The 13,400-nt window shown below is 34.9% G+C and overlaps 1 protein-coding gene across 1 annotated transcript; it reads right to left on the reverse strand.

The window, feature by feature from the left end:
- Window positions 1-7,414: 7,414 nt before the first annotated feature.
- On the reverse strand, window positions 7,415-12,797 carry LOC126845421 (tubulin glycylase 3A-like). The gene is made up of 10 exons (XM_050584077.1): window positions 12,363-12,797; window positions 11,470-11,599; window positions 11,181-11,398; window positions 10,096-10,293; window positions 9,436-9,630; window positions 9,059-9,275; window positions 8,904-8,994; window positions 8,653-8,817; window positions 8,302-8,555; window positions 7,415-8,019 (listed from the first exon to the last, which is right to left on the reverse strand). Exons 1-10 carry the CDS (start codon window positions 12,795-12,797, stop codon window positions 7,415-7,417), a joined length of 2,508 nt encoding a protein of 835 aa, XP_050440034.1.
- Window positions 12,798-13,400: the final 603 nt, after the last annotated feature.

Raw genomic sequence — 13,400 nt, forward strand, 5'->3', positions numbered from 1 at the left:
GCTGAGAGGTAAACGAAATATAATTACTCCAAAACTGGTTTGTGTATTAGATAGCCGTAAAATAAGTGATACGTCAGCAGTTCATATACTTATAGCTGTAGTTGAGGCTTTAGGAGAGAACGTGGACGATTTTTTAGAAATAGAACATCGATTCAGCGTTGTCGAAAGATATAGAGAGAAGAAAGAACAGGTGCTATTAAAATCCTCCTAAAATAGTACATTCTTCCATAATTGTAGATTGACCAACAGTAAAGTTGTAGCGAAAAAAGGCAAACGACAGAGCTCGCATGGTGGATGTCATGGAAGAAAGATAAATTGATTTTTTCTTTTAAGACAAAAATTCAAATGTAACCGTCAAACCTAATAAAATAAATAACCTAACCGTCAATTCATTTTTTTGTCCGTTAAAAATAAAAGTAATATATTTATTGTATTTTTATTTAAAATATAAGTAACTTATATTTTGTTAGAACGAAGTTCTTTATTTTGTTTTAATAAATAGTCAGTTATTCATAGCCGTCTTATCTCTGAATTAGAATCACTCGGTATTGGGAATCCTTTACTATCCTGGCTCCAATCTTATCTTAGTCCAAGAATGCAATTTGTGAGAATTCATGGTGCTACTTCTGACTTATATATAACTCCCTCTGGAGTCCCCCAAGGAGGACATCTTAGTCCTCTTCTGTTCATCATTTTCATCAACTCAATTAACAGTTACCTTTCATTCTCCAAAGTCCTTCTATTTGCTGATGACATTAAAATTTATTCTAAAGTTACTTCCATCTCCGACTGCCGTCAACTTCAGTCAGATCTCGACTCTTTTTATCTGTGGACTCAGCGTATTGGCCTTACACTCAATCTTAAGAAGTGCCATAGTATGACATTCCATAGAAAGCGAACTCCTATCAACTTCTTTTATACCCTCAATGGCTCTCCTCTTGATCGTGTTTCTTGTGTCAAAGACCTAGGAATCCATCTAGTTCCTTCTCTCTCTTTCGAACAGCATATTAATATTGCAGTTGGTAGAGCCCTAAAAGTTCTGGGTTTCATAAAGCGCAACACTACCCTTTTCACAACCCTCACTTGTCTACGTTCCCTCTATTTCTCTCTTGTCCGCTCTATCCTGGAATATGGAACAGTTATATGGCACCCGTATTTGGCTAAAGACCAACTACAAAACCGATTCCTGTCCTACGTTGCTTTTCTGCTTAAGATTGATCACCCGCCCCATGACTATTCGTCCATTAGATCTTCCTTAAATATCCCTAGTCTTACTTCTCGCCGTGTAGATGTTGACCTTTCATTTATCACCTCTCTTCTTAATGGCTCAGTGGATGCCCTGACCTTCTCTCTTCTATCTCTTTCCGCGTTCCCGTGCATTATACTAGAAATCACTCTCTTTACCTAGTCCCCCTCACAGTACCAACTACTCTCATAACCATCCTTTGCATAGAATGCTCCGTCTACTCAATAACTCCTAGATCCGTACATGTTATTCTGAATTATTATATATTAACATAATCAGGGGAAATGTGCGTCGCTCCAAATATCTGGCCGGACGCCGGTTGGAACAAGAGGCACGGTGTTTAAAGTGAGCGGACGTGAGATACGCAGCCTCGGTGAGGGGGAAATGGCGACGTTTTTGGGCGTGCAAGTGGGGTTTAGCGTTATACCACCAATAGCCACGCTAGTCGATATAACCGAGCTTGGTCTCAAGATAATTAAAAGTGAGCTGGCGCCGTGGCAGCGGTTAGACGCGTTAAAAACGTTTTTCTACCCGTCTGCCACGTACTCTCAACGATTTGGGGAATACAAGAAGACGGACTGGGAGCAGGTAGACAGAATTATGCGTCCGGAGATTAAAGCCACTCTCGGTGTGCCGCAAGAGGCGTGCTCCGAATACCTTTACGGATCGGCGGTCAGCGGCGCGTGTGCCATCCGTTTGTCTGACCGAGGACTCAGACATTGCGGCGGTGGCGAGGATCAAGAAGGCTGCGGTGCCCAAGTTTGAGGTGCTAAGTGAGAATCAAGTGATCGGGAGCGGAGGATTGCGGCCCGACTTGGTGCTCAGGCGCGACGGTCGAGTGTATATCATCGACGTGCCGATCCCGGCTGAAAACCGCATGGCATCATTGAAGACAGCCGCCGATGAGAAAAGATCGAAATACGAAGAGTTGCGGGCCGAGTTGGCCGAGGCTAATGCAGGAGCAGTGGTGTACCCAGTGGTAGTGGGTGCACTCGGGTCTTGGGACCCGAGCAACGATCTGCTCCTGCAGAAGCTATGTGCTCGGTCGTACGCGTCGCTGATGCGGAAACTGTGCGTTAGTTAGGTGATCGGATACACTCGAGACATATACATCGAGCACCTCACTGACGTACGGCAACGACGGCTGTAGGATCGGCGCACTTGTGTATATATATTTGAATTGTGAATTATTATTATAAGTGTATTATTTAAAATGTTTTTTGTATCTGAATTATTATGTAAAATGTTTCTATCATGTCATAAAGCATAAACCACTGTATAAAATTGAACAAAATAAAACTCTGAACTAGACAGATACGGACTGGCTATAATAGCAATTCAAGAAACTAGATGGCCCGGATCTGGCAACCATAAAACAGAGAAAGCAACATTATTCTACAGTGGAGGATAAGGACACGAAAGGGGAGTAAGTTTCGTAGTCAGCGACAGGATACTTAACAACATAAAGCGATTCGAGTCAATTAATGATTGGCTATGCCTCTTGGAAACTCAATCTAAATGGTTCAATATAATACTGATTAATTGCTATGCTCCAACAGAGGACAAAGACGAGTTGACAAAAAATAATTTTTATAAGCAACTAGAAACACTATATGACACAGTACCTCAAAATATGGTCAAAATCGTACTAGGGGACTTTAATGCAAAAATTGGAAAAGAAATAGGTTTCAAACCGACGATGGACAACAAAGCCTCCATAATAAATCAAACGACAACGGAGTTAGAGTAATGTCTTTTGCAACGTCCAAAGGGATGACCATAACCAGTACGTTTTTTCCGCATAAACATATCCATAAACAGACATAGATGTCCCTGGGGAACAACTAAAATAAAGTTGATCATGTCATGATCGATTCCAGAAGAAAACACTGCATAATAGATGTGAAAAGCTGTAGAGGCGTGTGCGAGATATCAGACCACTTTCTAGTACGAATCCAAGTATACCTCAGACTGTCGGTAAAGTGGAGAGAAAAGAAAAGAGTTACCCAGAAGTTGAACGTTGAAAAATTAAAGGAAAACACAAACCTTCAGAATTACATAGAAACAATAGCTAGAAATTTAAAAAACGACAACAACGTTGAGCTTGATCAATTGTGGGAGAAACTAGAAAAAACCATCAAACAAGCAGCGAAAGACGTACTAGGTTTTGAGGAGAGAAGAAAACCTAAAAAGTGGTTCAATGACAGATGTATAAGAGGTCTTGAAGAACGAGATGCTGCCAGATTGGCACTAATAAATACCCCCAACGAGTCTAACCAAAGAGCCTTAGTAATCAAACAACGAGAAACTAAGAAGATAATAAGAACCGAAAAAAGGCAATGGGAAAAGAGCTACATCAACGACAAAGAACCAGACGACATTGATTACAGATAAAAGCGAAATAGTTGAAAAATTCAGAGAAATGTTTGAGACGATCTTACTTAAAACAAAACAAACAGAGCCTGTAGATCAATAGTACGATGACAGTAGAACAAATGATACATGAACCAACAACGGAAGAAGTAGAAATGGCATTTGAAATGCTTAAAAATGGTAAAGCACCCGGAGAAGACGATATAACAACGGAGTTATTAAGAAAGAGTGGGAAAGCTGTGATGGAAAAATTAGAACAAATTATTATAAAAGCATGGAGGGAAGAAGAAATACCCGAAGCCTGGAATTTGTCGATCCTATGCCCTATCTACAAAAAAGGGGATATCATGAATTGCAACAATTATAGAGGCATCTCGTTACTAGATACATCATACATAGTTCTATCAAATGTCCTCCTTAATAAACTCAAGCCATATGGAGATGAAATAGTAGGGGAGTACCAGGGAGGCTTCAGAAGTGGAAAATCAACGGTGGATCAAATACATATTGTCAAAGAAGTAATGAAAAAATGCTACTAATATAACCAGGAACTATTTATGCTATTTGTAGATTATAAACAGGCAGACTCTATTAATCGGGAAAGTATATTATGGAAAGCCATGGAAAAGCTTGGGGTGCCAGCAAAAATCACAAGAATGATAAGAGCATGTGTTCAAAAACTCTAAATGTATGGTCAAATTTAACGGCCAACTGTCGAAAGCATTCATGATTAACATAGGACTGAAACAGGGAGATGCACTTTCACCAATGTTCTTCAACATTGCGTTGGAGGAAGTGGTTAGAAATGCATTAAACACCGGTATAGGAGTAAAACTACAAGAATCTAAGACTATCAAACTAATAGAATACGCTGATGACATAGAATTACTGACCGAAACTGAGAGCGACCTTCAGTGTATGGCAGAAGCTCTCATAGTCTCATGGATGAAAGTAAACAAATGGACTTAACTATAAATAAAGAAAAAACAAAGTACATAATACTGTCACGGAAAAATAATAGACATTCTGAATAAAAAAAAATAGAAATCTCTTCAACTAAGTTTTTTTTAATTGCCATAGATGATAAACTCGAAAGCCGTTCATTGGTCATAGTGTGGGGTGACGACGAACGGTAAAGGTGACCACTGTTGGATTCGCTTACACACACACACACGCATGTGGTGAATTGGCCACACTGCCTGTGCCGCCACCACCGGTTTACGGGATAGCGTTAATATAACGCATCTCGTCCCACATTTACTCGTTTTTCTGTCCGGTGTGCGCATCGAACGTTTTTGGTTCCCGATGGGAGCGCCGATGTCTCTCGCCGCCATCTTAGCCTTCGCTTCATGGTTTTATGTCGCTAATTAGCAAAAGATTATTTTGTGTTGTTAATCGTCCTAGCGATTTGCTCGTACCTCTGTACGCAGTATAATGAAATCGCCCATGCGATTCGCCTGCATCCCTGTGCACATTACGCTATAATAAAATCGCCCTGCGATCCGCATGCACCCTGGTGCATAATTAAGTCGCCCAGCCGACCGGTGGTGTGTGTCGGAATATTCCATGTGTGTGTTCATCATCGAGTCAACGTCGATACACGTGCAAGTGATCAATGATCTATTGATTGTTCAGTACCGTCTCTTTATCTACATACCATACAGTCCATTTTATCCCTTTTTATCTCAAGAATCCTTTAACATATTGAAATTGAACCACGCTAATAATCCGACCCAACCCGTCTTATAGATATCCGGGCGGTCGATTAAACAACCACACCCTGCAGTTTTATTTTTCGGTGAACCGTGTACGGTGTAGTTCGAACACCGTACGCGGATAGTGTGTGGGTTTTAAAATGGACGAAAAACACCGTACACGGACACGGAGTGAAAACTGAGTAGTTTGATTTTTGTTCGGTGTTCGGTGTTGTAAAAACGGTGTTATTAAAATAATATTTATTAAATTGTTATTTATTATATTATATTTAATATTAGTAATTTGAATAAAATGATGTACATTATAATATGAATTGTCACCCTGGACATTCAGCATAATGCATACGAATTGTACGTAAACACTTTTACGCTATTTATTATAAATTGAAAGTTTAATATTTCATTGAATACATCATAATATTTGATAATATTATTGGATTGATATGTTTGATAATATATAATTTGTTTTTTAGTACATGGTCCTTAACATCTATTTTTAACGACGTATTTGGCCGATTCAGAATTAATTTTTTAAATCAAATTTAAAAATATTTACAGTTGAAAATATTTTTTATTTTAGTATTGTGTAGATTGTATGCTGCATGTAGCCTATAGATGTACATGTTTATAATATGTAATTTATTTATTGTTAATCTGGGGCAAGATTAATATAACAACAACTGAAACGTTTCTCTGTAAAAATATGTTTATTATATTATAAGACTATTTACGCTATTTACAACTTATTTATAAGATAATTTACAAACCTGTAAAAATGAGAAACAACATTCAATGTTTATTGATCACAATCTTATCTCTCACAGATTACAAATTAATTTTAACAAATTATTTTAACTTTTAATATTGTTCTAAGCCTGATAATTACTTTATAATCGGCTTAGTCACCTTCTCCTATCACATGTTGTTTTATCAGTACTCTACCTTATCAACTAACGCGGTAGAATTCAAATACTTAAGAAGTATACTTCTTATATGTATATTATCAAATCTGATCTCAATTTTTTAAAAAAAATGTGTTTTACCTCACTCCAAAACTAATTATTTTTATATCAACTTTTTTAGCTATTAATTAAATTATAATATATGTACTGTTTCTCGTAGATTACCTAAGGATATCATTCTTTTAAAAAAATGGATTAAAAATATATAATCTATTAATCCACAGTTCCAGTATTCAACAACAAATACTGTGATATGCAGTAGTCATTTCCTAAAAGAAAACTACCTATATCATATTAAAATTATGTTTTTGGAAATAAACACAGTTTAATATTGCACAGTGTATTTAATTAATAATTATGTTTTTAGTCTTTAAATTCCATATATTTATACTTTAAGTTTTTTATACCTAAGTAGTTTTAGACATATCCACACAAATTTTTTAACTTTTAAAAAGTATTACAAAATACAATTTCCTAGTAGTAAAATGAAGAATTATGGTTCTGTTCTGAATATAGACAACTTTAAATTTTCCGGCTTTATTAATTTTTCTATGCATTTGAGTTCTTCTACCATGAAAGCCCACAAATCAGAGTCTATCTCTCTCACTCAATACCGGCTGACTGTGATATGTGTTGTTAACATAGTAAAACGCAGTCCATTCTATTATGTCAATGGGCTCAACGGTGTACGAACAAAATTTTGCTAAAACGGACAATTTTGTTCGTACACGGTTAACTGAGAAATAAAACCGTAGTGTGTGGCCACCTTAACGGATTGAAGGCGCGCTGTGTACTATTTTTTCATGAAATTAATTTCAATGCAGTCTATAATACGCGAAAAATAACAAATAAAAATAATAAAATTATCACAAGAATCTGTAGAAAACTCAATAACAAACCATACGTTTTTTTAATGCGTACAATTAGACGAGTCAAAGGAGCAAAATTCCGTACCGTATGGAAAAGACCGAGGATGTTCGAGTGGCCAATCGACATGTTTAACAATAGAATTGGAGGCTATGGTCTTTGTTATTATTAAGACAAAACGTTAAAATGTATTTAATTTAAATATTTTAAAAGAAAATCTTCCAGTTGATAGATACATTTTGTTTTTCGCGCTATCCTTTACTGCGAGATTTGTGTCGAATTGGTTTTCCTTTGGACTCGTACTGTGGCCGGCCGTAACTCATATACATTTTTTTAAGCAGATCGATTTTCTCCTGTGGCGAAAGTATTGAATTGTCTAGTATAGCTTCCCTTTGCCATTTGGGCTTGTCGTTAATTACTGTGGGCTCTGTTGACACTACTGCGTTGGCTGTTATAACTTTGGTTAGTTTATCGGAATCTATGTTCAACTCGTTTGGATAAGTTTCTGAGTAGTTTTCCGGAACCACCGTGCTGGGCGACTGATTGAGCGGTAATAGGAAATCGCGGTTAGGACCTACGTACCGACGGGTGTCATTATACATAGTAGATTGGAGTCGTATGGCCGTTAACTTTTTTGCAACATTTTCCACCCATTGGCTCCTTGGCCCTCCATACGTGTTAGTGCCGTTTGAAACGGTTAATGGATTTAGGAAATGACTCTCCAACGACAAACCATACTTTTCTTCGAACCTTTGCTTGTTCTTTGCTTCGTTGTGCGATCGTTCCCAAGTGTCGGGGATAACCTTTGTGAACAATCCCGTGTCGGCGTCGGGGTTTTCTTTGTAATCGACAATCACTTAAAAAAGAATACTCTACTATAAATGCATTTATTTGTTGAGTTATTAAACAAGGCAAAATTTATCGTAAAACACAAATCCCCTACTAAGAAAATATTAGCTCAAAGAAGAAAAATGCAAAAACCAAAAATTGTTCTCAAAAAAGCGTTTAACATCTTTAATTTAAATATGATAGAGAATTTCACCATGTTAAATTATATTTTAAGAGTTCTCGAAAATCAGATAAACAAAAATATTTTTGTAGATCGTGTTGTAATTATTGTACTTAGAAGTTAGATTACCTTTTACGATGTCTTTAAGCAACATTGGCGTTAAGTTAGCAATAGTGCTAGTTGATGGATTCAATCCGGGCACGGAATTGATTTCGATCAAGTATGGTATAAAGTTGTCGGTTATCACGAAGTCGGCTCCAAAAAGTTGAAAAGTGTTATCCCGATAAGACGACGTGCTCTTAGTTGCCATCATAACCGTATAAACACTTTCGCTCATCCCGGGAAATATTAAGTCGTCCCAAACCCGATCCTGGCCTATTTTTCTATTCAAGTATTTAACAATTATCTTAAAAGTAATTGTTAACAATTATAGTGGATGCGTTTAAATATCAATAAAAACCAATTATATCTCCTATGTACTTCAAATGTTTTTGTAATTCTTTGTAGTCCCACATACATTCGTCTGGGACACCGACGTCTCTTTTTTTTCGGTATTTCATTTGCAGCCGGACATTGCTAAGGTGAATCGATTCGTGCATATCTTTCAAAGTAAATCGTTTGGCGCAAAACCTTACGTAACCTTCCCTATACAAATTATAATTTTTTAATCAAACCGTCGGAATTAGTTGTTGAAATTGGTACAATATAAGTGCATGTTACACAATACTTACTTGTACATCCAAACAGTTACAGGATTCATGTTGGTTACTAAAAACCACTGACGAAGATCAATTTTGCAAGAAAACACTAAAAGTGGTTTTTCTGGAAAAGTTAAATATTTAAGATACAATGTCGTTGTTGTTGATATTACTACTCCGTTTCCTACCTATGTACTTTTGTAGAATATAACTACTTCTCGAATCTCCATTTATTACGATTTTTTCTTTTATCTTATCCAAGTCTCTAGCCATTATAATACCATGGCCAGAACAATTCGACGTGGGCTTAATAATCCAAGTGTTTGTGTTTCCGTCAATGTAATTTTGTGAAAGATACACGTCAACGCAGTCTAATAAATATTTGCATCTCGCATAAACGTCTTGCTGTAGGTACGGTAAAGAAATAAGGTGATCGATTAGATTTTTTTTAATAATGATATATATATATATATATATATGACACCCCCTAATTCTGTACGTAATCTTCTATAGGCATTACTATATTTTCAAAAAAAAAAACTCATAACAATCGGAAAATAATTACTTCTATTTGATAGCTGTATTCACAACGGAAATTAGCATTGTTGTTGATCAATTTCCAATAATTACTCATGAACTCGTTCCACACTTCGGTTTGATTCTCAAAAATCCACATTTTTTTATCTATGAATCCGGTCTTTTGGTCTATAATGTATTCATAGATACGCCATTCCACAAAATTAATCATTTCATACGGCACCTATATAGTATTCATAACTTACATAAAATATGTATAAAATAAGAATGGGAGTAAATAAGTTGAGAATGACGAGATCCAAATGCACCAGAAATCGAGCTAGAAGTGAAAGAAAATAGGAGGAGGTGGTGGGAATTGGTGGAGGCAGTGAGGGCTCTGAATGGGCTGTAAAAACTACACAGTAGAAGAAAATGTCTATGATTAAAAAGAAATTTGGTTTATTTTAGACCAAAACGCCAAACAAAATTTCGACTTATAGGATGATTTAATTTCAATTCTGCAAAGAGATTTGAGTTATTTGGCTATTTTACTGTTATAAGTGGAAAGCCGATTTTCATTTTAAAAATTTCCGTTTCTTGTAATTAAATAAATTAAAGTCGCAATTTTTTCAAAATTAAAACCAGAATTTTTAGTATAAAAAAAACGAAATGTGACTTAAGTAAAGTCAGATTCACTAATGTTACTTACATCGCCGTCTTTAGAAAATATTAATTTTCTGTTTTCAATCGCCTCTACAATAGTCTTCAAAGTACTGACTAGTGCCGTCGTGAAATAGTCCTGCATAAACTTGTCCCAGTCGGCCTTTTCTCTGACGAAATGACATCTTGGAAACATGACTGTCGAGAGTTTGTTCCTATATGGCTCTAGACAATGCGCTAAGCCGTTCTAAGACGGATAAGAGACGTCAGTTTTCAGTTAGTCAACAATTTTGTTTTGTTACATGTCAAGTGTTACTTAAAAGACGTGGTGATGTGTACAAACTTTATTCAAAGAGGGTGACTATAGCTTATTTAGGCATGATATCGTTTTAAACTATAAATAGAGGTGTTCCTCCTCTTCAATAAACTTGAATCCGTTATATTGTCTCAGTATAAACATTCAACAAGGTTAAGTAGAGTCAGTTGTTTTTTTATGACGTTGTCGACTTGTCCGAAATTAATTAATGTTTTTCGAATGATTTTAAAGATGATCGGTAGTAAATTGAAGACGACTCACGTTCTGGAAGAATTTAGGACGATGTCCAGCTCACAACATCAAAGAACTATGATTATATAGTGCAAATTTATAAGAAAGTGCAAAATCACCGACGATTAACATTTTGTAAATTGGCAGATAAAGTAGCAATGTCTGGTTAGGAATGTGTTATTAAATTCTAACAGAAAATTTACAATTTGAAGGGTCGACGCCAAATTTTGCACTACGACTAGCACTTGCAGTGCTGTCGATTAGTGAATTTCTGGCTGAAAAAAAATGTTTATAGTCATCGTATCACTCCTCTATTATCCTGATCTCTTATGATTTGTTTTCCGTGTAAAAAGTATACGGATATATATTAATAATAATGACAAAAAGATTGTTGTAGGTTAAAACAAAAACGTGATAGAGAAAAAATATCCTCTTTGGTTTTCTATGTAATCAAAATGATTGTGAAACGCACGGGAAGGAGGAGCTGGCGATCCGAGTAACTGTAAGCGTATCACCTTTAAGATTTTGGAGACGCCTTTAGGTAATATTTAACATAAGTTTCATATTTTTAAAAAATAAAATCGTACTTTAGAGCAGAACGTGTGGCTGGTCATCTGGCTGACTACGGTCGATTCATGGATGTTCGGCCAAGTAAACAATCTTTTCCTGGTAACAAAAACTAAATCCGATCTGTAATTTTTGAGTATGTTCCAAGCCTGTAAGCTTTTCAAACGATCCCATATGGCGTCGTTGACGTTGGTCATGGTCATCAACGGCGGGCTCTCGATCCAATTAAGAGCGTAGACTTAAAAATAAAAAATAAATCACACTTTTCTACATTCGTTTTGGATGTTGCACCGTAGTGTGTAATAATACTTGGAGATTTCGTATATTGAAAATAGTTGAGTGGCGGCTTTGTTGGATTGTATTTTTCCACCCATCCACGATTTTTCAATTCTTGAACTATGACAGGAAAGTACCCAAGAACCGAAAATATTTTTTGAGCCTAAAAAACCCAAAATCGATCAACCTTAACTTACATAATGTGTGGAATCAAATTTAAATATTATATCAATCACCCCGATTTTATTACTGATAAATATTTAATATATGAAAATGTTGTTTCTAATAATATTTCCGATAAAATTCTTTAATCCGTTGTTTTCGAAATTAATAAGTTATAAGTTATAAGAATTTTTTTCGACAACATAACTCTACAAAGTTACTGTATTTTTTAAAATTTATCAATAACTTAGCTCAAATTAGATAAAGATTTTTTTATAAATGAATAATTATTATAATACAATTTTCTTAAATCTTATTGTTTTGCAAAATGCTTACGTAAGTTAACTTGTGTTGTTTGTTCGCTGTGACTTATAAATGTCCAAGCAACAAGTTTAAACTATATAATTTTAAGGTCAGTATGTTTCAAAAATTATTTTAATTCAAATTTGCTTCAAAATAACCATTAAATAATAAAAAAAAAGTATATATGATTTGCAATCAAACATCTTTTCATGAATGTTCAAGATAAAACTCTTTTATCCGAATGGATTATAATATTTTATTTATTTTAGTAATAAACGCAAGACGACTATTTATAATTGTGTTACAGACATATTAATGAATATTATGTTTTGATATAGGTAGTAATTAAAATTTTCAATTTGAATAATATATATCAAGCGCGAATTAACAAATTTTAAACAAGCTGTTAAAAAACAATTAGGGAATTTACGATGTGTCATAGTTTTAGTAAAATAACTTACTTTAATTGCTTTCATCGTGTTGTGAGTGACACTGGTTAAAGTATCCGAGTTCAGAGTTATATTTAATGCACAGCAATCCAATAAGTGTACTTTACACTCTTTCATCAGTGCTTGATGGAGTTCTTTTAAATAATTTTTTGAATTTAGCTGATATCTATTGCTAAACGAATCATTGCTCTTAGTTTCTTTAACGACCTGCTCTACGGGCTTCTCATTTTCAATTCCATTGGTCGGTTGAATATTCACCAGATAGTTTTCATGCTTTACCGTGGCCGTAGGAATGTTATGTTCCTTCGCTTCGTTTACTTTGCTATAGATATTTTGATTTTGGGACAGATTTTTATCATTGTTGTTTTGGGTCGATATTGGTTTTTCTACAATGGCTGTTTCTCCGACTTCATCTATTTGCAGATCGACTTTATTTTGATTGTCCATCGAAATTTTTTATTTATTTTGTGTGTTTGACTCGTGTGTGTGTGTTTAGTAGAGTTAACTATTTAATTATTTAAAAAAATTTACTATGCTGTAAATTTATTGATGTTATTAAGTCATTTGTATTCTATAAGTATTCATGGTTACCATATAATTTGTATTATTTATTAATACATATTCATAGGTGGGTTTTCAAAGAGTCATATATAAATTAATATAGTTATTATTTATAAAAAAAAAGTACAAAGTTTAAATTCTTTTTCACGAAAGAAATAAATTAATAATTAATAAGTTAATTGAGTTTCTTTAGCTGGTTCAGCTACGGTATTGAGTGGAGCATCGGGCTTTAATTATGATTTTGAAGTATTTGCAAGAGAGCAAACACATATTATGCTTAAAATGTGCTCCTTTCTCCACAAGCAGCAATATGGTAATGAAAATGGTTCATACTATTCCGCGTTTTAAAAATTAGCTGCTAAGTTTACATTGTACATGATATTAATATTTTTCTACATCATTTTTTTACTTTGCTGGTTTCTTAATATCCGACGATTTGCATCGAAGCGTTTGATTGTGATAAGACCACTTTCAGTTTTAAAAACGGCC

This window comes from Adelges cooleyi, unplaced genomic scaffold (assembly GCF_023614345.1).
Source record: "Adelges cooleyi isolate 19-005CV unplaced genomic scaffold, UGA_ACOO_1.1 ACOO_flye_CR_arks_rails_tigmint_CR_PRNA_784, whole genome shotgun sequence".
NCBI lineage: Eukaryota > Metazoa > Arthropoda > Insecta > Hemiptera > Adelgidae > Adelges > Adelges cooleyi.

Excerpts from the sequence above, each read along its gene's own strand:
- LOC126845421 (XM_050584077.1), bottom strand. The coding sequence starts at position 12,797 with ATGGACAATCAAAATAAAGTCGATCTGCAAATAGATGAAGTCGGAGAA. Across the intron at positions 11,399-11,469 it reads TCAATATACGAAATCTCCAA|TCTACGCTCTTAATTGGATC; the intron begins GTATTATTACAC and ends TTTATTTTTAAG. Across the intron at positions 8,020-8,301 it reads GCTTAAAGACATCGTAAAAG|TGATTGTCGATTACAAAGAA; the intron begins GTAATCTAACTT and ends TTCTTTTTTAAG.